This window comes from Sorex araneus, chromosome 5 (assembly GCF_027595985.1).
Source record: "Sorex araneus isolate mSorAra2 chromosome 5, mSorAra2.pri, whole genome shotgun sequence".
Taxonomy (NCBI): Eukaryota; Metazoa; Chordata; class Mammalia; order Eulipotyphla; family Soricidae; genus Sorex; species Sorex araneus.
Genome location: NC_073306.1, coordinates 153,167,547 through 153,188,524, shown reverse-complemented (window position 1 = coordinate 153,188,524; position 20,978 = coordinate 153,167,547). Strand labels below are relative to the sequence as shown.

The 20,978-nt window shown below is 35.4% G+C and overlaps 1 protein-coding gene across 10 annotated transcripts in view; it reads left to right on the top strand.

The window, feature by feature from the left end:
- The window catches only part of LCORL (ligand dependent nuclear receptor corepressor like), a 155,125-nt gene that overhangs the window by 117,563 nt on the left and 16,584 nt on the right, over nt 1-20,978 (top strand). The window contains exons 6-8 of one of the 10 annotated variants that reach the window (XM_055138266.1): nt 1,969-2,062; nt 3,351-4,257; nt 10,137-10,286. The exons of 2 other annotated variants lie outside the window; for them this stretch is intronic. In XM_055138266.1, coding sequence (XP_054994241.1) covers nt 1,969-2,062; nt 3,351-4,257; nt 10,137-10,148 — 1,013 coding nt within the window. In that variant the 3' untranslated portion in view covers nt 10,149-10,286. Of the gene's footprint in view, nt 1-1,968; nt 2,063-3,350; nt 8,774-10,136; nt 16,944-20,978 lie in introns of those variants that run through there. 7 more of the 10 variants (XM_055138261.1, XM_055138264.1, XM_055138263.1 and 4 more) reach the window with 7 other exon arrangements.

Genomic DNA, 20,978 nt, shown 5'->3' with positions numbered 1-20,978 from the left:
CATATCTGAAGCCAAATGTTTGAAGAACTGCAAGTGTTTCGATATGAAAGGAAGCTTATGGAAAAGTTGAGATGAGCTGGAGAGTAGATTAGAATTGTACTGGATGGAAAACTGGAGTGCAAGGTATTTCGTTTGACATGCCATATACTCTGTTTACCTGTCCAGTCTCCAGCACTCTAACCTGTAGCTATCCTGAATTTCTTCAGAATTCATTCAGCAATGCTGATTAAATGCTCCCTGTGTGCCAGGCACTATTCTAGGGAGTGGGGATGCATCAGTGAATAAAATTGGCACAGTCCTGCCTTCACATAGCAAATAGTCTGGTGGCTGGCACCAGTCAGTGTGTTGTCCCCTAGAATATAGTTTGCCTAATGCAAAAGCAAAAAAACCTAGGTTTAGGAACCTAGGGTAATGGCAGCCAACCAGTTTGAATTGTTTCCTGGATAACTGAATAATGCTTAAGTCTTGGCGAGAACAAGGGTGAGTGTGGAAACAGAAGAAGGAGATATGTAGGAGTCTTCTAAGTAGAGGAAAGTAGCAGTGCAGTAGTGCAGAGATGAGAAATAAACAAAGAAATAGCAGATTGCCCTGCCCAACCCTTAGTCCCAGGAGGTCCATTCTCCCCACAGGAGATTGATTCTTTAAAAACATTACAGTTGTGTAGGTCTTACCTCAGAAACCTCCCATAGTTCCTTGTCTGTCATGACCTGCAACGTGCTCTGTCTTCCCCTGTTACTTCTGATCTTTTCTTAGTCTATCTGCTAATCACAGCCTTTGTATCAGCTGTTTCTTCTGCTTGGTGAATAAGCCTCTCTTTGCTCAGAACTTGCTTTAAGTGAAAGAGAAGCCTGGATAACCCTTGAGAAAACAGCAGGCTCCTCAGCTCTGCTCTCACTGCTTTGTCACTTTACTCTGTTTTACTTTCCAGCAACCTGAAATATTTTTCTGTGGTGGTAGTAGTACTAGTTCTGCTTGAATTAACTCACCGCATCTTCAGACCATGAGAATTATGCACAGTTGATTATGCACAATGAAAGGGACATTTGCTTTACTTTTTCATGTTTTTTGACAGGCTATGTAAAGGTTAGGTAAATTCAGTAAGTATAAAACCCAGTTGAAAATTTGTAAACCCAGCTGAATTTTTGAGTATATTTTTAAACATATATTTTCTTATAAGTTCTTTCTTACAGCTTAAACTTCAGCTGTTAGTAAAGATATGTTCACATTGTTATTGTTTGTTGCCATATTGAAAATTCAGTATTTTTATTCATTTTGATCCTAAAATTTGTAAGATTCATTTCTAGATCACTGAAGTTTGGTTTGTATGGGAATAAAGATAATAACTGTTGTATAGGAATAAAGATAATAACTTCAGTTACATATATAATCTTAGTGTATCACACAGGCAGTGATTCACTTTGGCACAGCTTTAGTTATTTCAAATGGTGGAACTTCACACAGTTCTAAAAATACACTGGTTTTACGTTTAGTCACAGTTTATAGAAGTATATGTTGCACATATTACTAGTTTTATTAAATACTGATTATTGCTTTCTTAACTCATCATCATACTTTCTATGCTCTTCATTTTGTACAACTTAAATCATTTGTATTTTACCAAAACCTCATCTGGACTGCCTTGAATAGGAAATAGTCTTGTGTGATCAGTCAAATAACTGATGAATGTCAGACAGTGTGGGAAGGGTAACTGAGGGTTAGTTTGAAACAAATTGTATATTGTCGCCTGTTCCTCCTGTGGCCAGCAGTGCTGGCAGCACCTCTGCTCTTCTTTCCTATGTAGTGCCTTCCCAGTCATACCAGTGCTCAAGCCATGGCTTGGCAGTGGCCACATGGCAAACACAGTTGTTTATTTTTAGGTCATGAATGAGTGGATCAACGAAATATAAAATGTTAAAGTATAAGGATTATTTTACAAATATAAAGTTTTTTCTCTTGCAAAAATTATAGGGGATGGAGTGTTAGATCTCTCTACAAAGAAAACCATCATTAAATCTGAAGAGTCATCCATATGTGATCCTTCTTCTGAAAATTCAATGGCTGGGTAAGCAATATCTAGGAAATATAAATTAATATTAATATGAAGTATCTCTGCAGACAACTCCTAATACAACCTCAAATAGATTAACATACATAGTTTTCCTCCCGATTTGTCATCATAACTGTGTGTCTCTCATACTTTTCATTTGTCCTTTCTCTTCCTTTTTTATTCTTTCTGTTAAAGAAAAGTTATCAGAACAATCACCAAACTTTAGTTCATGTTACTAAAATGAACTATCAGCTTAATCATAGAATACAAACTAAGAAGCAGGACCGTTAGACTTAAATTTAATATACAAGAAGCAGTTTTACGTAAAATGTAACTTTACAATTTAATTTTTAAACAATAAATTTTATAAGTGCTGTATTTCTTACTAATACTTTAAAGCTAGCATATAGTGTATGTTTTTATTGTGCCTCAGTTGTGGTTGCAAACTAATACATCTAGAAAGCACCACAAAAATCCCTTCATGCTTTAAAAGCTATTATTAAATTAATAAATGATTAGCAGTAAAATGCTATTCTGTTGGATTTTTTTTTTTTGGTAACTTTACATCTCCCCATTAACAAGCTACATAGGAAGCTTTTTGTCACTGTAATTCTTAGACACTCGGTGCAGCCTGTTCCAGCCAAGACAGTGGGCTTTTAAGTTGTAGGCGTAGTAAGCTTTCCTTTTCAGAAACTGATTAGTACAGTGATGCATTTGATAGAGAAAGCATTTATACCCTAAAATTATTTTATCCAGCTATAACAATCTACTTTGTTTCAAATTTTAAGTTTTATCTAGAGAAAAGTTGGTCTTGTGGAAATGGGATGTTTGTGTTTGGAAATATTCTTGCTACTACAAATTTCCTTTAAAGGGGTTGACTCTTTTATTACTTGTTTAGCGGTAACGTCACGTTTCTACTAACAAAAACTCCTTTAGGATTTGGGTATTTTTTTTTAATAATAGAACTCTGATTGTACAAATAAAAATTATAAGTGTTGCTCTGCAAGCATCTGTCAGAGGAATAGCAACATCCTGAGAATATTTTTACAAATACTGAGTTAGGATTTTATGTTCTTGGAAGGTCTGCCCGTTGAGGCCACTGTATGATTGACACACTGTCCTACCAGGACTGTAACGTTTGCTTTGATAAGGAATAGCTACTGCATCTCACAGACTTAAAGGAGTCATAAGCAGTGATGTTACCTAAGCAAGGAGTATAATAAAGGAGTGGACCCTCCCCTTCCATAGCTGTGTGAGAGTCTCTCATGCATCAGTTTACCATCGTTTCATTCCATCCATCCAGGAGACTACACAGAAACAGAGAGGACTATGTGGAAAGAAGTGCTGAGTTTGCAGATGGTTTGCTCTCAAAAGCTTTGAAAGACATTCAGTCTGGAGCACTGGACATAAATAAAGCAGGCATACTTTATGGCATACCTCAAAAAACTTTACTTCTCCACTTAGAAGCCTTACCAGCAGGGAAGCCTGCATCTTTTAAAAACAAAACTCGAGATATCAATGATAGTTACTCATATAAAGACAGTAAAGAAACGTGTGCAGTGCTGCAAAAAGTAGCCTTGTGGGCCAGAGCTCAAGCAGAGCGCACAGAAAAAAGTAAACTCAATCTACTTGAAACCTCAGAATTAAAATTCCCAACAGCTTCCAGTTACCTCCACCAGTTAACTCTACAGAAAATGGTTACTCAGTTTAAAGAAAAAAATGAAAGCCTACAATATGAAGCTTCACAGCCTACTGTGCAGTTAAAAATCCCTCAGCTGCGAGTAAGTTCTCTTGCAAAACCACAGCCCGATGGTCCTGCTCTGCTGGATGTTATGTATCAAGTTTCCAAAACCTCTCCAGCCCTAGAAGGATCAGCACTCCAAAAACTGAAAAATATACTCCCTAAACAGAACAAAATAGAATGTTCTGGGCCCGTAACTCACTCAAGTGTTGACTCTTATTTTATACATGGGGACCTCTCTCCTTTGTGTCTTAATTCTAAAAATGGAACAGTTGATGGAACCTCTGAAAGTACTGAAGATGGATTGGATCGAAAAGATAATAAGCAGCCCAGGAAAAAAAGGGGCCGCTATCGGCAGTATGATCATGAAATAATGGAAGAGGCTATTGCAATGGTGATGAGCGGGAAAATGAGTGTTTCCAAAGCACAAGGAATTTATGGGGTACCTCACAGCACTTTAGAATACAAGGTAAAAGAAAGATCTGGAACACTGAAGACTCCTCCGAAGAAGAAACTCCGCTTAGCAGACACTGGGTTATATAATATGGCAGATTCAGGGACTGGTAGCTGCAAGAACAGCAGCAAGCCTGTGTAGATCACTCGTTAGGCAAATGTCTGTGTGTATGTGCGTGTGTGTGTTTGCGTGTGCGTGTATGTGCACAGGTGTGTATTTGTGTGTCTGTATACACACATGTGGGAATTACAGATGCTCACTCTGACAGGAGACATGAAATTTTACAGTTCAAAAACCACTTACATGCCTTTTGAAAAAGTTTTATTCAGGGTTTTCACTGTGGACAGAATTATATAGTTGCTTACTTAATTCTGATAGTTTGTATTTAATCCTTGTATAAATAGGTGAAAAAGATTCAGGTTTTCTTTAGTAGTCAATAGCATAAAGCGTTGTGGGAAAACAATTGTTAAGTGAAATATTTTCATTGGTGAAAGACCACTCCAGCCAGTCAGTTGAACCATCTTAGTGGAAATAAGATATTAATTATAAACCTCTTATATAGCATACTTACAGCTATTGTAAGTATATCAAGCACCCAGTCAAAGTTTGGACCGCGATTTTTCCATACTAAAAAATTAATATATACAGTATTAGTACACTACCATGCATTCTATGAAATATGAAATGCACTCAAGTGCATCCACCAGGTATAGAAAAGAAAACCTTAAATTATATGTATAATGAAATTTAATATTTATCATTTAATAGTTGATTTAGCAGAAAGTTGGGGTTATAAAATCTATACTTAAATTAACTGACATAGTTTTAACCCCAGCAGCTATAGAATTCTTTACTAGAAGATGGAATACTAAGAACAAAAAAGTAATTTAAATTTAATTATTAAAATAATTTAATTTTATTTCATTTGAAAAATAAGCTAATGTGTAACGTTAGAAAAGAAAGTTGGAATGCAACTTAGAGCATGTTTATAATGTGCACAGAAAAAGCTTGAGAATGATGATTTTGGTTTAAATGTGCTGGTTAGTTGATGTTATGACTACTTTAAATTTTAAGGATCGTGACACACTCCTACTATTGAAAAACCTCAGTGTAACTTTAATATATTTGCTGCTGTGACATTACAAAACATTTCAGTTTATCAAAATGAATTACAGATTTCATTTTGGTGGGCGATACATTATCATTTTGCTAATAACCAAATTTGCAGTTTGTTCAGGGTCTTGAATAGATTTACAGATATTTAACACTGAAGCTGTTTTGAAATGTAAACTCTACTAATTGGATAGTTAGAAGCTGGGCAGTGCATTTTAACTTTCATTAAATTCATAAAGAGACCAGAAAATATTATATAGCAGTTTTTAATATGTGGTTCAGAGTATCCATGTTGGATTTATGGAGTATGCAGTTTTTGTGGTAAAATGTTATCAAGCATGTGCCTCCATATAACAATGGGGATTTGCTTCAAATTTTCAAAATTCTGAGAGTGCCCCCCTTCTCTGTTAAAATTCAAGTTCTGATCATTTTCTATGCCGGTTTTCTTAAGTCCAATAGGAATACTTACGGCTGAATTTTTCAAGTAAGTGCACCTTGTCAAATACTTGTGTTTTTACACTTGTGTTTGTGTGTAACTAATAATTACTTATACATGTAATGCTAAAACACCTTTCAGCTATTAAATTTTAAAACTGCTTACATATGTTTAAAGAATCTGAAGAGTGGGAAACTACACACCTGAGTAGTTGTTTGGTCTCTTAATGGATCTTGGACCCTCTTCAGTTACTACTGTTACCTGCATACTGGGATATGAATCCTCATTTTTTTTTCTCCCCTTCCCTCCCCCAGAAAGTATACACAATAGATTGCAAAACAGCAGGTGTCAGGGTCATCTTTCTTTTTAAAGAATTAAGCCATATTTTGTGAGGGCCAGAACTTGGATTATTTAATATATTCCCCTTTCCCCCGCTGAAAAAAACAAAGTTAAGGATAAGAAATAAATGTTTCAACACAATTTTATTGACCTCTTTATACAGAACTTTACTTACAAAAATTGGGGGGCTTGAATGCATTACATAATATTTATATTGTATTGAACTTTTTTATTCCTCACACTATATTTACATTAATAAATTGATTGAGAAGTTTATAGTAAAGGGATACTTACAGAACACTTTTATATCATTTAAAAGATGACCTGACCAAAAACTTTACAGGATTCATAAAATCAGGGATCATTTTGCTATTGACTTCACAGTGATCAGTAGTTTTATAGGTAGGATTATAGTTAATTTGCATCATTTTAGTACTTGTATTATTTATTTTTGGTCAGAAATAGTATATGAAAATATTTTTTGATAGTTTATAGGTAATCAACCCATAACTTTTAAAAGAAACAAAATGTTTCTAATTATTGAGTTAACTTTTGATTATACAGACTAGGAAAGGCAGGGAAATTTGTGGGTTCCCCTTCTCCCCGGTGATTCTATTAAGACTTTCTTTATGTTAAACTTTCAAAGTACTTTATAAGTTTAGTTACCAGTTACTACTTATTAATTGACCATTTTCTGGAAAATCCAGTTTCAGCAGACTTTTAATGAAGGTGAAAGCATCCCATTGTGCTTTCTACTTATTTGAATGTTCAAGTATTTTATATTTAAAAAAAAAAAAGAAGGAAAAGAAAAAACAGTGCCTCTGTTTTTAGAAAACTACTGCTCAGTAAACTTGTTTAAACCATTTCTGGTAGCTAATGACAATTTTATATTAAATTGTATACTAACTTTAGTGAGACTGATTTTTTTTAGTTGTTTACAGTACAAATACTTGTATTTGTTTTTTAATTGCAGTATTTCCATTGTCGCAGTAATTTAGTAAAACTCTGTGGCTGCCTTGATTTTGACAGATTTTGTTAATATAAACTGATTGTTAGGCAATTAGTTATATTTATGCATAAATCAATTGCACTATAATTCATGAATTATTTATTACAATATTTTCTAATGAATTCATGTATCTGTCTTGTGTTGTAAATGTACTGTAATTCTGTTCCTACTTTGTGTTGTTATATATCTAAATCTGATTGTATGAATTTTAATTGTTCAGTTAACGTGTTTCTAGGTTGTAATTTGTAGTAAAGCACTTCAATGCTTTTGCACTTAAATTTACAACACTGTTGGTGTGTGATTGATTTACTCATTCAGTAAAAGAAAAAAGAAAAATAAGAAAAAACTGGCTACACTGACTTCTTTGGTTCACTCTAGGAAGTTGATTTATTATTAGAAATTTACTGTCTCCAAGGAAATATCTCAACAACAAAACTTCTAATGGGGAAGTGAGAAGTAATATTTTTTTAAAAAACTGGATCACTTTGGTTTAAGCAAACAGGAAAAGTTGATAAAATAAAATTTTATAGCAAAACAAGGGAACTGTGAAAGACATAATTTTAGAATTTTTATATAATTACTTGAGATTAAATTCTAGATTTTACACTTGCACTTAATTATCTTATCAAAAGTTAGGGTATTTTCGTTTGAATTCTAACGTGCAAGAAAAGAACAAATCTGAAGCCATCGCATGTTTCATAGTCTTATAACCTGTGGAATTAATATTCAGCATCTGATGCTTCTCGTATGTACTCATATAAATGGACGTCTACTAAATTTATTGAGATACTTATAAAGCACTAGAAGAAAATTGTTGAGCACTAACTTTTAAATTTCATTGTTTAAAGTAAAAAAAAACTGAATAAGATACTAAATTTAAAATATAGACTTAGAATATCAGAAAAGAAACTTAGGGGCTGGAGCAATAGCACAGCGGGTAGGGCGTTTGCCGGCAATTGCACGAGGCAGACCCGGGTTCGATTCCCAGCATCCCATATGGCCCCCCTAAGCGCCACTAAGAGTCATTCCTGAGTGCAGAGCAAGGAGTAACCCCTGTGCATCGCCAGGTGTGACCCAAAAAGCAAAAAAAAAAAAAAAGAAAAGAAAAGAAACTTAAAAATTCAGTGGTTTTTAGAAGAGTTAACACTAAACACTTTTTTTTTTTTTTTTTACACATTTGACTTTACCTATTGGAAAAGAAAAGCCTTTGAGAATTTCGGAAACAGTTATGAAACAATTTTAAAACATAGTGTCTCATACATCCAAGAAATGTAAAACCTTTCTTTAATTATTCAGTAACAGATGTTAAATAGGCCATTACATACGTTTAGAGAATCTGTTGAAGTGTCTGTCAAAAGTCTGGTGGGGAGGGCTTTCTTTTGCTTATGTGAACATTACTAACTTTCTGGAAGAGTATAAATAATGTCACTTCTTCACATTTTATAATTAATACTTCCCTCCCCCACCCTACTGTCGTTCACTGCATAGTTTTAAAACTTTTCTGATGGTGAATTTTGTGAATCATCTCCACTATTTTATACTCTTAACACTTTAACCATGATTAAACTTACTATAAATTAAAAGTACTTTCCGAAAGAACAGGATAGTGGGGTCATGTCGTATCTTTATCAGTCTAGACTTTAGACTTTAAACTTCTTAAACTTAGAAGTCTAAGAAATTTGAAGTTTAGACTTCTGGACATTAAAGGTGTTATTGTAATTCCTCGCCACCTCTCCATCTGATTACTGCTTCATGTCAAAGCACATGCCAGTGTTATTGAAACAATGTTTGATTCTGTTATGTTTTCTTAAAAAATTTTGATCTGATGTGAGAATTGCTGTGGTGTTTCACTACTGAAGTAAGATTTTTTACAAAGTGTAAATAAAGTATTTCATACTCTGTGAAACAAGACATCTTTGGGGAACAAAACATGTTTCACTTTTTAATTTTTAAAGAAAATCCTTTCACTTTTAATACACATTAGTTAATAACTCTTTAGACAAATTACATTTTCTTTAGCAAGTCACAATCAGTCCATCCCAATCCTGATCCTAAAAAAATTTCTACAAATCAGGAGCTATTAACAGTACCAACAAATAAATGATGACTGGGAGGCTATTTTCATGTACAGCGTTTGGTGATCTGTTTAATTTAAATAGATACTTTTCTGAAACAGAATTCTTTTAATACATTTTATTCTTGATATTGGTATTGAACTTTTAAAAGGTTTTTGTATACTTTGGTTGCTAAGTAATCCAGGGTCTTAGTTAAAGTTAGGTATCATTATAACTTCAATGGGACATTTTCCAGAATTTGAAATTAAATAATTAGGTAAGTAATGCCTTTAGCTTTTAATGTAATTATTGTAGTTTTTAAAATCAGTTTAAAATAGATTTGATTTTAAATAGTTTAAAGTTTTTTATCAGTAGTTTAATATTTAGAAGGCATTCTTCTATCTATATGAAATCGAAATCCCTCAGTTTTCTTGTGATTATACAAAACTCTCTTTTACTAATAAAATTGCTTCATTACCTAGAAAATTATTTTAAACAAGAATCTTACATCTTATTTTCCTTATTTTTACTAATCTGCTGGTATTATTAAAATAACTTTAAAATGTCTACAAAAATTTTAACTAATGAAACTTTTTCATTATATATTCTTAATACATACAGATACTAAACATTAGAAGTATGTAATTATATCATTTTAATAAATATTACCTCAGTATATCAATATATAAATAATATCTATAATCATCAATTTTTATACTGTAAAACTAAGGCTTTGCTTAAACTCATACTTTGATAACTCAGAAGTTACCAGTGCTTTGTTATATTTTTGCAAACAATAATCAAGATATCCTTATTGCAGGTGTCTTATTCTGAGGAACCAACAAATCCAAAATATTTTTTGTTCAGACACTTAAAATTATAACTCCTTATGTTGACTGGTGTTTTTGCTGTAATTCATTTTTTGTTTGATTTTTATTTTTAGTTCAACTGTTGATGCAAAATCAGAGGAAGCTACTAAAATGGAAAAAGGAAAATCAGCATTAAGCAAAGTTTTGGAATCTTTGTGCATTCATCACCAGCAACAAATTTTGACTATGATGAAATTTCTAGTCCAAGAGCAGAATGCTCCTTCTCTTTGCTGTTATAATACTTCATTTACTGTGACTTCAGAATCTCAGAAGCCCCCAATTGAAGATGATTTGCCTGATCTGTTCTGTAATTGTGAATATAGGCTGGCAGAAAGGGGGTGTTTACTAAATGAAAGACAAAGCCTTGGTTTTGTGCCTCTGCCAGTCTGTATTAAAGATTTACATTGTTTCTCTTGCCAGACAGTAACTGTTGAAAACATTAAGACCGTTGTAAAGGGAGGAATTGCAAACAGTTGCGATTCCCGCAGGTGCTGTTCTGGACTGTTACCAAATACTCCCTCTACAAAATCATCCATTCATGCTCCTCTTTTGAGGAGTGAAGTATGTGATGTTTCAGTTAGCCTTAAAGATGTTTGTAGATCTCGAAGTCCCTCTCCCCCACCATTATCACCAGTGCAGACTGAAGGATTTGAAAAATTGAAAGATGGCACCTCAAAACTTTCAGCCTTAGAAAAGAACAGACCTGAAACAAATAATCACCAGCCTCCATCTCTCACGCCAGCAGAAATAAGCAGTGACAAGTGTGGTCAGGAAGGTAAAGTACGAAGTACAGTCAAATCCAGTAACTCAGATTCTTTGCTCTTAGAGGATCATAACAATTATTCTTCAAACCAGGAAGACGGTGAGACTTCTATAATTTTTCAAGATTTAATGGATCGTATTAATGAAAAGTTAAAATCAATAGAAACTACAGTAGATCTGGCAAACCATGTGAAGTTCTCTAGCAGTGATGGTAATACAGATAATGATTTAAAGTTGAGAGATTTAATAGCCTCTCTCTTGCATAATGCACCGGCCAGTGATTACAGTTTTATGGAATTACTAAGTCAACATGATAAAAAGGGAGATGATAAAATTATTCAGACAAGATTTCGAAAGCGTCAAGAAGCCTTATTTGCAATGCACAGCTCTCCTGATTCGCCCGTGTTTAGAAGGCAGTCTTTACAGATTAAAAGACAACTTGCTAGTTTTGATGAGCATTTTATAAGAAAAAAATACACTGAAAAAAATTCAAGAAAATTGATGCACACTGATAAGGTATTTTCAACGGACAATGAGTTCTATTACTGCCAAGAGCCGCCTTTAAAATATTCTAAAAGTGTTCAGAATAATCATTCAGAAACATCCTTTTCACCAGATTATGCAGCGCACTCCTTGCAACCATCCCTTCCTAGTTTAGAAACTAACTTGGCTTTTAATGACTTTTCAGAAAGCTTTAAAACAACTTCTGAGAAAGTGGGCATAGGAAAATTACAGGGAAAAGCTTCATCTGGGAAAATAAGTTTGCAAAATCAGAGAAAGGATAAAAAGGTAGAGAAGATTCAAACCCCTTTAGAAAGGGATGTTCCTGGAGTTGTGAGCAGAACTAAACGAAATATTGTGCCTCCGGGGTGGTATTCTATATATGTGACAAATAATTGTGATGTGAAGAAGTCTAAGGCCAAAAATGTTACTGAGTTTACAGAAAGGAAAGATGTAGTAAGAAACACTCATATTGAAAGCTCACATAATGTAGAGCTAAACAAAATTGCATTGAGTTCTAATTTGCAAGTTATTGTGGAGCGATTGGAAGATACAGTAAATATGGGCAAAAAGTCTTGGAATATTCATTCATTATCACAAGTTTATAAAACATCCAAGAAATTGGCAGAAATTGATAAAGATCAAAATACTAGTAGAAATGAAAATCTTACTGTGGGTAGAATGACATTCAAAGTGCAGAATTTATCAAAATCTGTTAATATCAAGAGCAGTGATACACCTTCAATACATTTTAATAATGAAAGATTTGACAATGTGAAAAAGCCATCTATCTTAGATAAAGATAGCTTAATTCCTAGTGTTAAAAATATACCAGCAAAGTATGGCGCCAATGAAAGCTCTTTTCCCAGTTATTCTAGTCCTGTCAAACTCATGTTCTTATCTGAAGTTAAAAGCTGTGAAGGAATCAAATATACCTTAAGTTCAGTTAGTACTTCTGAATCAAATATTGATTTTCATACTGAAAAACATTCACCCCATCATGTAATCGAAAAAGAAGAGGAAATGAATGAGGATATTTTAAATGCTAACTTTAAAAATTGCAGTTCTAACCTAAGTGTCACTCTTCAAAGAGGACACAATTTTAACAGTACAGAACAAACTGTAGAATCCTCTGAAGTGTTTATAGATAAGAGTAGTGATAAGCCACAAGAAGAGCCTAAGGAAAATTCAAACAGTGCTACTGATTCATCTTTTAAAAGAAAACCAGGTAGACCTAAAAAATTAGGTCCCAAGATCATGAACCCATTTAAGAGACCAGTTGGAAGACCGCCAAAACCTCAACCTGATCAAAGAGACATTACCATTTACCAAAATGAGTCTATCAGTGCTGGCCAGAAAAGTCCCAAATGTCTTATATCCAAAGTAGAAGAAAGTATTTATAAAAAGAGTATTACAGTAACTGTTATTTATGGGAGATCAAGAAGAACAAAACGGCAGGTTTCAGAAGGAAATGTCACCCTAAGCAAGATAATGTCTTTGAACAATAATGCCGAGTTTCTAGCTGAAAACAATAGCTGCCGGAATATTAGAGAATATGAAATTGACTCAGGTGAAAGAATCAGTGCGATTTCAAGTTTGACTCCTGACTTTGAGGTCTTAGGATCCGACTTTTACTCCATTGGACCTGCTAAGAACACATCTTTACTACCTCAGCCCTCCAAGAAACTCACTTGGCCAAATCAGAAGCCTTTGGCCATAATTAGGAAGCCTGGTAGACCTGCAAAAGTCAAAATTTCTGGCATATCTGTGACTATTAATAGAACTTCACCTCAGGAAAGAGAAGTAACTATTAACAACTACTTATCTCCTTACCAACAAGATAATATATTAGAAAAAAATCTACTTGAAGAAAAGTATGATCATGAGCAGTGCCGTAAGATGGAAATAAGACACACTGAAACTGAAATATTTAATAATCTGCCAGAAAGTATGGTTGCTACGAGGCCTTTGAGGCAATCTAAGAGGGGTAGAAAGCCATCTGTGCATTTCTTACATTCATTCACATCGTCTAACTCACTTATATACAGAAATAATATGCTCCATAAGTCATACAAACTCCATGTGCAGAAAGGTACAAGTCAGAGAGATAAACATAGGCAGTTAAGTATAAAAACAGTTCCAAAGGTTTCTCCAGGAGCTAGAAATTCAAGAAATAGAAAAAAGTGTTTGGAAAATAACTGGTTAATACCCAGTTCTAAAGTCTCCTTGGACTCTATAATTTCACCAGATCCTTTGCTCAGGTGGTGGGCCACTTCTACTTCAGATGATTCTTTATTAGAGGAGTTAAATAATAGATTTGAACAGATAACAAGTGCTTGGGTACAAGTTAGTGGGAATGAAGCTGAAAATTGTTTTCATAAAAAAAGAGAACACACTGAAAAGGATAACCTTAAAATAACTAATCCTTTGGAAACCTGTCCCTTAGGACTTGAAGCTACCCCTGTAAAAATGCTTTTTCGGAAAAAGTATGATTTGAGTGAACTTTGTACCTGGTTTATGCAAACGACAGAAACACAGTCTCTCTCACTAGTCAGAAAAGCAAATGCTAGAAACCCTTTGGAAGTAATAAGTACCAGAGGAGTCAAATTAGGAGCCAAATATTCTGATTTTAGTACTAACCCCTTCAAAAAGCACTTAAAGAAATTTGCACTATCTTCCCCTTCAAAATCATCAGGGAAGTTGCATGTACTTCATAAGATGGTTAGCTCTCCAGGCTTAAATGTGAAAAGTAATTTAACACTGGCTAGATATCAAAGGACTGAGTTGAAGAGGTTAACCCAGGCAAAGTGGAGAAGAGAGGGAGAATTTAGGCATGGCACCACGGATTGGATCTCTAAAAGGAGGAATTTAAGATCTTTCTGCCAGAACAAAATTTTAAATAGGACAGGGGAGCCAACAGATGCTGACATCCCATTCCAAAGAAAAGATAAAGGCGATAATTCACTTTTTTTCCCTTCTGAGATCAGGGATGACTTTTTGCAGCCGAGGGTGGCAGTGTCTGACCTCAGAGTACATGCTAGTTTAGAGAATAAAGTTGAGTCAAAAGCAAAGGAGAATGGAACAGATGCCAGTGGAAAAGATGTTGAAAGGGAGCCCAGACTAGGAAGTGCATGTCCAAATAATTGGAGGTCAAAAACCTTAAAAGATTGTAAAATCTTTTTGAGGAAGATCAACTATCTTGAACACAGAAACACTTTTAAGCTTAATACGGTGGTTTACTCTCCCGAATCTCCTGGCAGTGGGAGCAGTCATCAGCCTGATGTAGAAGCGTTAGAACGCTTTACCTTAAGATCCCAGGCTGCTAGTCAGAGTCCTCTTAAAAGACCATCTAAAGAAATTAAAAATATTAGCGCAAGTAGTCCTTCAACCAATAAATGTACTGATCAACTTGAAAATTATAAATCAAGTAAGTGTGCTGACTCTGATAACAGCCCTTTCGCTAGTTCTGAAACACTTAGCAAATTGAACCAAAGAAAAAGGCCACCATGGAAGACCACAGAAATGCCAACAAAAAGACATAAACGGCAGTCTTGCAACAGTGGACAGAGGGCAAATTACTATTCAAAATCCCAGCTAGGTAAGTTTTTCTCTACGTAATCTTAAAGTTTCATTGTAGGTGCCATGAGTATAGTATGAGGAAATTTTTTTGTTGTTTTATTCTGTTTAAAAGTAATGAATTTGATTTTCATTTAATTCCAAATTCTTTTAACAAACTTATTTCTTGGCACCTAATATGAAACTTATTAAATTAGAGGCTGCTTAACATGCCAGTGCACTTCCCCACAACTTGATGTGTCCAGGATTTTAAGCAAAATAAAATAAAGTATATTTGTTGTGGAGACATAAAATTTCCTAAACGTACCACTAACGTAGAATGGTGCAGCTTGCTCTTTCTTTTGACATATTTAATCTAAAATACAGAAAGTTTGGCAGATAAATAGGCCTAAGCAACTATCTGAAAATTAACTACTGCACTCATGAGTACATTGTATTAACTCAATAAATTAATATGTTCCAGAAGGTGTGGAAAAGACACTATGTATGATACTACCTGGGAAAGTTACAGTATCAACTGCCAAATTGATACTCCTAAAATAGTATATAACAATCTTAGGATATCAACCCCACATCCACCATCAGGTAGTTCTGTCCATTGGTGCCGCTTTGAGAACCATTTTAAAACTGCTGGTTTTAAAGAGGGTCAAGAAGCAATTTTTTTTTTCAACTGAGCAAACATAGGATTTTTTCATATCAGACATTGAACTGATAGGAACATATATCAGCAGAAAGAAGAGTGTTTCAGTAGGTAATCCATAGCTTGAAAGGGAAAAACTTTAAGGGAAAGCTAAGTTGAGAATGCAAACCGAAATTACTTTAGCAAGAAAGTATTTGTCCCACTCAGTGGTATTGATCAACCTTGTGCCTCCAGGAGACCATTACCCGTAGGACCTAGCGGAGATAAAATATATACTCTTTAGCTGCCAACATACTAGCTAAATTAGCTCCGATGGGTACTAGACAATGAGGCACATTTAGAAGTGTGAGAGTGTTTAGTGATTACTTCCCTAACATGAAGAAGTATCAAGTTATGTTGGAAATTTAAAGATATCTATCACAGGTTGCATCATTGTATATTTTAGGTAAGTTGGTGTGGGGGTTGGGAGGCATTTATCATTGTATTTTGCTAAAATTTTAAATATTTCTTAAGTTATATAGTGTCAGATTTTTAGATAATAAGGTCATTAAACTCTAATTTAAGAACGTACTATTAAGTAGCCAGGTTATAATGCCCACCAGCTTTAATTATTTAACTGAATAATTTTTTTAATATCCTGAATTTTCAATAATAATATGAACTGGATAAAACTTTTAATTAACATACAAGAGTTAAAAATTTTAAACAAGGTTAATGTAAAGTCTCCATAATGAAAGATGAATCACATAGTGATTCAATAAAATTTTACAAAAATAGAAAGATGAACCAAATTTTAAAATAATGCCCTTTGTTTCTTGCCTTCGAGAAAAGTAAAAATTACATAACAAATAGTGTGTCAGGTAGAAGGATAAAGAGACCTAAACTTTATCATTCACCTAACTGTATACGTGCATATTTTTTAATGTACTGTCGTGAATGGAGAACAAAATGTACTTCATTTTTAATTATACGTCTTCATTTCATATTGTTAGAATTTACCAAAGCTGTCTGCATTAATCTATTTTACAACAGATCCATGTTTGTCCTTCCAGCTTCTTAACAATTGTATATTTCTAAGATAAAAATTTTAATTTCATATAATTTTTTATTATACTAAATATGAGATAATTCTAGAAAAATAAGGTGGACAAAGCCTAATATTTAAATTAATTTTTAAAATCTTAGATTAAAACAAATTTTGGTATCATAGTAAAAGTTGTTTCACCTGTTAAATTATTAGTACAATTTACTGTTCTGCTTAAAGTTTTATTATCTTTTACTGATAACTTTCCTTCCTTATTTTTTAACCTTTTTTAATCTATCAGTTAGAATATTATTTTTATAAAAGTTGTATTTAAAAAATATTTGTTATATTTATGTGTTTTTTTTAATGTTTCTTAAGGTATTTATTTTTTCTCATTCTTGCTATTCCATACCTTTTTTACTTTTTTGGAAATGACACTAAAATTCATTATTAGTTCTGTGTGTTTTTCTTCTTCATTAAATAATTACTGACTGGAAACTTCTAATAAGACTTCAGTAGAAAAATTCCCAGGACATTGTATATAATGAATTGTGAAATATTTCTGTTGGTGAAAAGTTTTGCTCCTGCCATGATTGTATTGGTTTTGTACATTCTGAATTTTACTGTCCAGATACAATTTTACTACAGAGGAGTTTACAGATTTACACACTTCACTACATTGTTCTGATACCTATCAACTATAAATGTCGAAAGGAGAAAGAAATGTGATTCCATCCTGTCTCGGTTCAGGAATCCCCACAGTTTGCACTTAGTGTAGATTTTCAAAGCTCCTTTTCTACTTTTTGAGGAAATATGACTTGTAGAATAGTTAGGGTCCTGGTTAATTTTATGGGTAGGGGAGGGGTAGTTGAGACTAGACAATTCTCTAAAGGGCAAATGCTAAGATCAGGAAAAGAAGCAGATTGTAGAAGCAGAATTCTCAGACTTCCTAAGTACAACATCTAAGCTAAGATCTTACATCTGATCTGAAAGATATCGAAGTATTAAAAGTAAAGGGTATTTCAGACAAAACAAACCACATGTAGAAAATTGGGGGGAGGCAAAAAAAAGTCTCGTGGGAACATAGAATAATTTCACTCATAAAGCTGAGAACTGGGATAAAAATAAGAAATAAAAAAAGTGGGAAGGTGGATGGAAAAAATGGCAAAAGAGAAGGGTATTGAAGAAAGTAGAGCCCAAATGTGGTCACCAGTTAAGTGTAAATATTTTTTATTTCTGAGCCCAATAATAGAGTGTTGGATAAGATGTACTTGAGAGAATGAGATCTGTGACGTAGAATCAGTGTATTTTAAAAAGTCAAGTAATTAAAATAATACCTACATTTTTCGCTTGACATCTGATTGTCGCTTTCAGTAACAAGAAAATGCTCGAGTGTTCACTAATGGACATACTTGATTTAAGATAGAAAGTAGGATAACCCAAGGAAAGATGCTTGGTGGGGGGATGGGGATCTAATTAATATGGATTTGTTATGGGACAGAGACATAGTGAAGGGGTTGAGGTGCTTGCTTTGACCATGGAGACCCCCAGTTCAACCCCCCAGCACTGCCTGTGGTCCCTTGAGCATTGCCAGTGGTGTTCCCTGAGTACAGAGCCATGGCAAGGCTGAGCATTACTGGGTGCTACCCTCCCCACCAAAAACGGATTTATTTCTTAGGGAGTTATCTGAACTGGAGCTAAAGATTTGATCATAAGCATATATTTGACACTTTGGAAATAAAAAAGATGGCTTATTGTGGGATGGAGAGCGTAGAACCTCACAACCCCAGAGATTCAGGGAAATGACGTGGACAGGAGATGGAAGACATTGCCAGGGTCAGAGGAAAGCAAGCAAGCGTGGTGTAAGGTGTGTTTTTGGAGCAGTTCAGCACAAGCCACAGCACCAACTCTGGAAAAGAAGTCAGTCGTTTGAAACATTCCCACTGAATATTTCATGAGTAAAATTCATGTTTTTATGAATACAACACGATGCTGTGTTAGTGATTCGGGGGAGAAGAGCTTTGGTGGACTAATACATCACTAAATGTAGGAAAGGGAAATGAAGAAGACTAACATAGGAGATGAAATAACTGGGGTCACATAAGAGCTAGGGGAGTTGACGTTTAGGTACCAACTAGTTGGAAGCCACCGTGAAAGTAAAAGGTTGAAGATACAAAAACAAGATGACAAGGAATGGGGAAAGATAGGCGCTCCCGGCCCCCCACGCCTCTCCGAGTTGATTATTGGATACTCTAGGACGTCATTAGGTCGGGCTTATCCAGAAGAATCACTTCTGTCTTACAATGAGAGGGGAATGAAAACATCTGGAAATCATTGTTTATAAGCTCCCGGGCAGAATGTTGACAATAGTATATTTCTCTGAATCAAGAGGTAATACAAAGGGTAGTGTGCCGGCACTGGGGCTGATTTGAAAATGATTCGGTGAAGGAGTAGGATTGAAACACTCCAGGTGGGACAGGACAGAAAGAGTCATTCTGGGAAGAGGGAGAAGTTAGTTCCATGACACAGTAAAATCTCCTAACATCTTTCCTGATAGTTGCACACAGTTCTATAGATTTGCAACTGGGGCACAGTGTGGTGTGTGAAGGGCTATTGAAAGGTTACTGAGGTGACAGTGACTTCAAATGGAGCTCATGTTTGCCTTTTCTGGCTTGATTTGTATATGCATGTAAATAAACTGACTGCACACCTCCGAGGAAATTTTAAGATGAGAGTAAGCCAATGTGGACTTGATGCACCTCGGCTGCTGGGAGTGGTCTAGCGAAAGCCCCCCAAAAGATGCCCTGTTTCATTCCCACACACTTGACGGCTGACGGTCCTGCTAGGAGATTCGAGGGGCCCCACCGTCTCAGTTCCGCTACCCACTTCTAGGGTGGGGGGTACGCTCTGCCCACCAGCCTCCGGGGTTGGGTACGAGTCTACTCACCCACCTCCTCAGCCAGCCTAGAAAGCAAAAGCTTCCCACCAAAGCAGCCCAGAGACAACCAATAAAAGCCTCCGGGGGCTGTGTTGAGCAGTCCTGAGGCCGAGACAGAGGCCGCCGTCTCTCTGGAGGCCTCCCCACTGTCAGTCTGACCTGTGCACACTCTCTGGTAAACTTGCAGTACCTGCACCATATCTCTCCCTCGTAAATTCTTTAGCACTTGGATGCTCAGCCCCAGGGTGCGTTTAAGCAGCTCCTCCCATGACTTACTTGTTTGCCTCCAGGGCCTCCTCGAAGTGCTGGTTGTGCCAAGGAGGATGAGGGAGATGGCCTCAGCCTGTCAGGCATCTTCTTAGAGGACTCTGCTGGACCATTTCCGGTCTCATTCGGAATGAAAACTAGATTTTTCCATTCAAAGTATGTCATTCAAATTGACGCTTCGATGATATTTTTGAGACAACTGAAAAACATAATAAGTTTTGTCAACGCTGCTGCCACTCCTATAATGAATTCATGTATTTTTTTTTCCTATTCAGAACTCTAGTTTTAAAAAGGCATATAATTGATGTGTGATTTTTCACTTGAGTGAACTTCAGCTCTCGGAAACTGACTAGCCATGCCTCTTCACCAGGTGCTTACAGATTTTGAGTCCTAATTCAAAATGGCCCTTTAAATTTGTATGATCCATTGGCAAAGACTCTCCATAACCTAGTTTAATAAATTTTAGAGTTCTCCAAGTGTTTTTATTCAATGACGTAATTATTTCATGAGAAAACTTTGAGATGTCAGTTTTCTAACTTTTATTTTGACCAACATTTCCAGATGATTGACCGACACCTTAATATCAACCGCTGCACGTGCATTTCAGTATGCAGTCCAAGAAATACTGTGTGCAAGAGATTCTTGATAGACTGTGTTTTACTGCACAATCGCCTCCATCACAAAATCATTGCACCCTGTTTTTAAGTAACACTGCCAAGTTTTTTAAAAATTCATATAATGGTCACACTCAGTTTTTTGGCAAACAGCTGGCATATAATCTACAATGGCTATGCAGTGAAGTGTGGTGATGACTGGGAAATTCTGTTTTCTTTCTTGCCCTTTTGAGTAGTAATAGTGCCCAATTGGCATATTGAAGTTCATTTGCCACACTTAGACATGTTGCAGCTCTTTTTTGTTTGTTTTGTTTCTGATGGGCGCCGCATCCAGCTGTGCTCGGGGCTTCCTGGTCTGTGTCCACACATCGCTGCAGGTCTTCAGAGGACCTGGTGTGGTGTCACGGATCTCGAACCCAGATTGGCGTATGCATAGCAAACACTTTCACTGCTGTTCTCTCAAGCCTTGTTTGTTTTTGCCACCCCTTGCTCTGTGCTCGAGAGTTGCCTGGTGGTGCTTGGGGGACTACTCGGTGCTGGGGATTAAACCAGGGCCTCCCGAGCACGACGCATGCGCTCAGCCGTGAGCTGTCT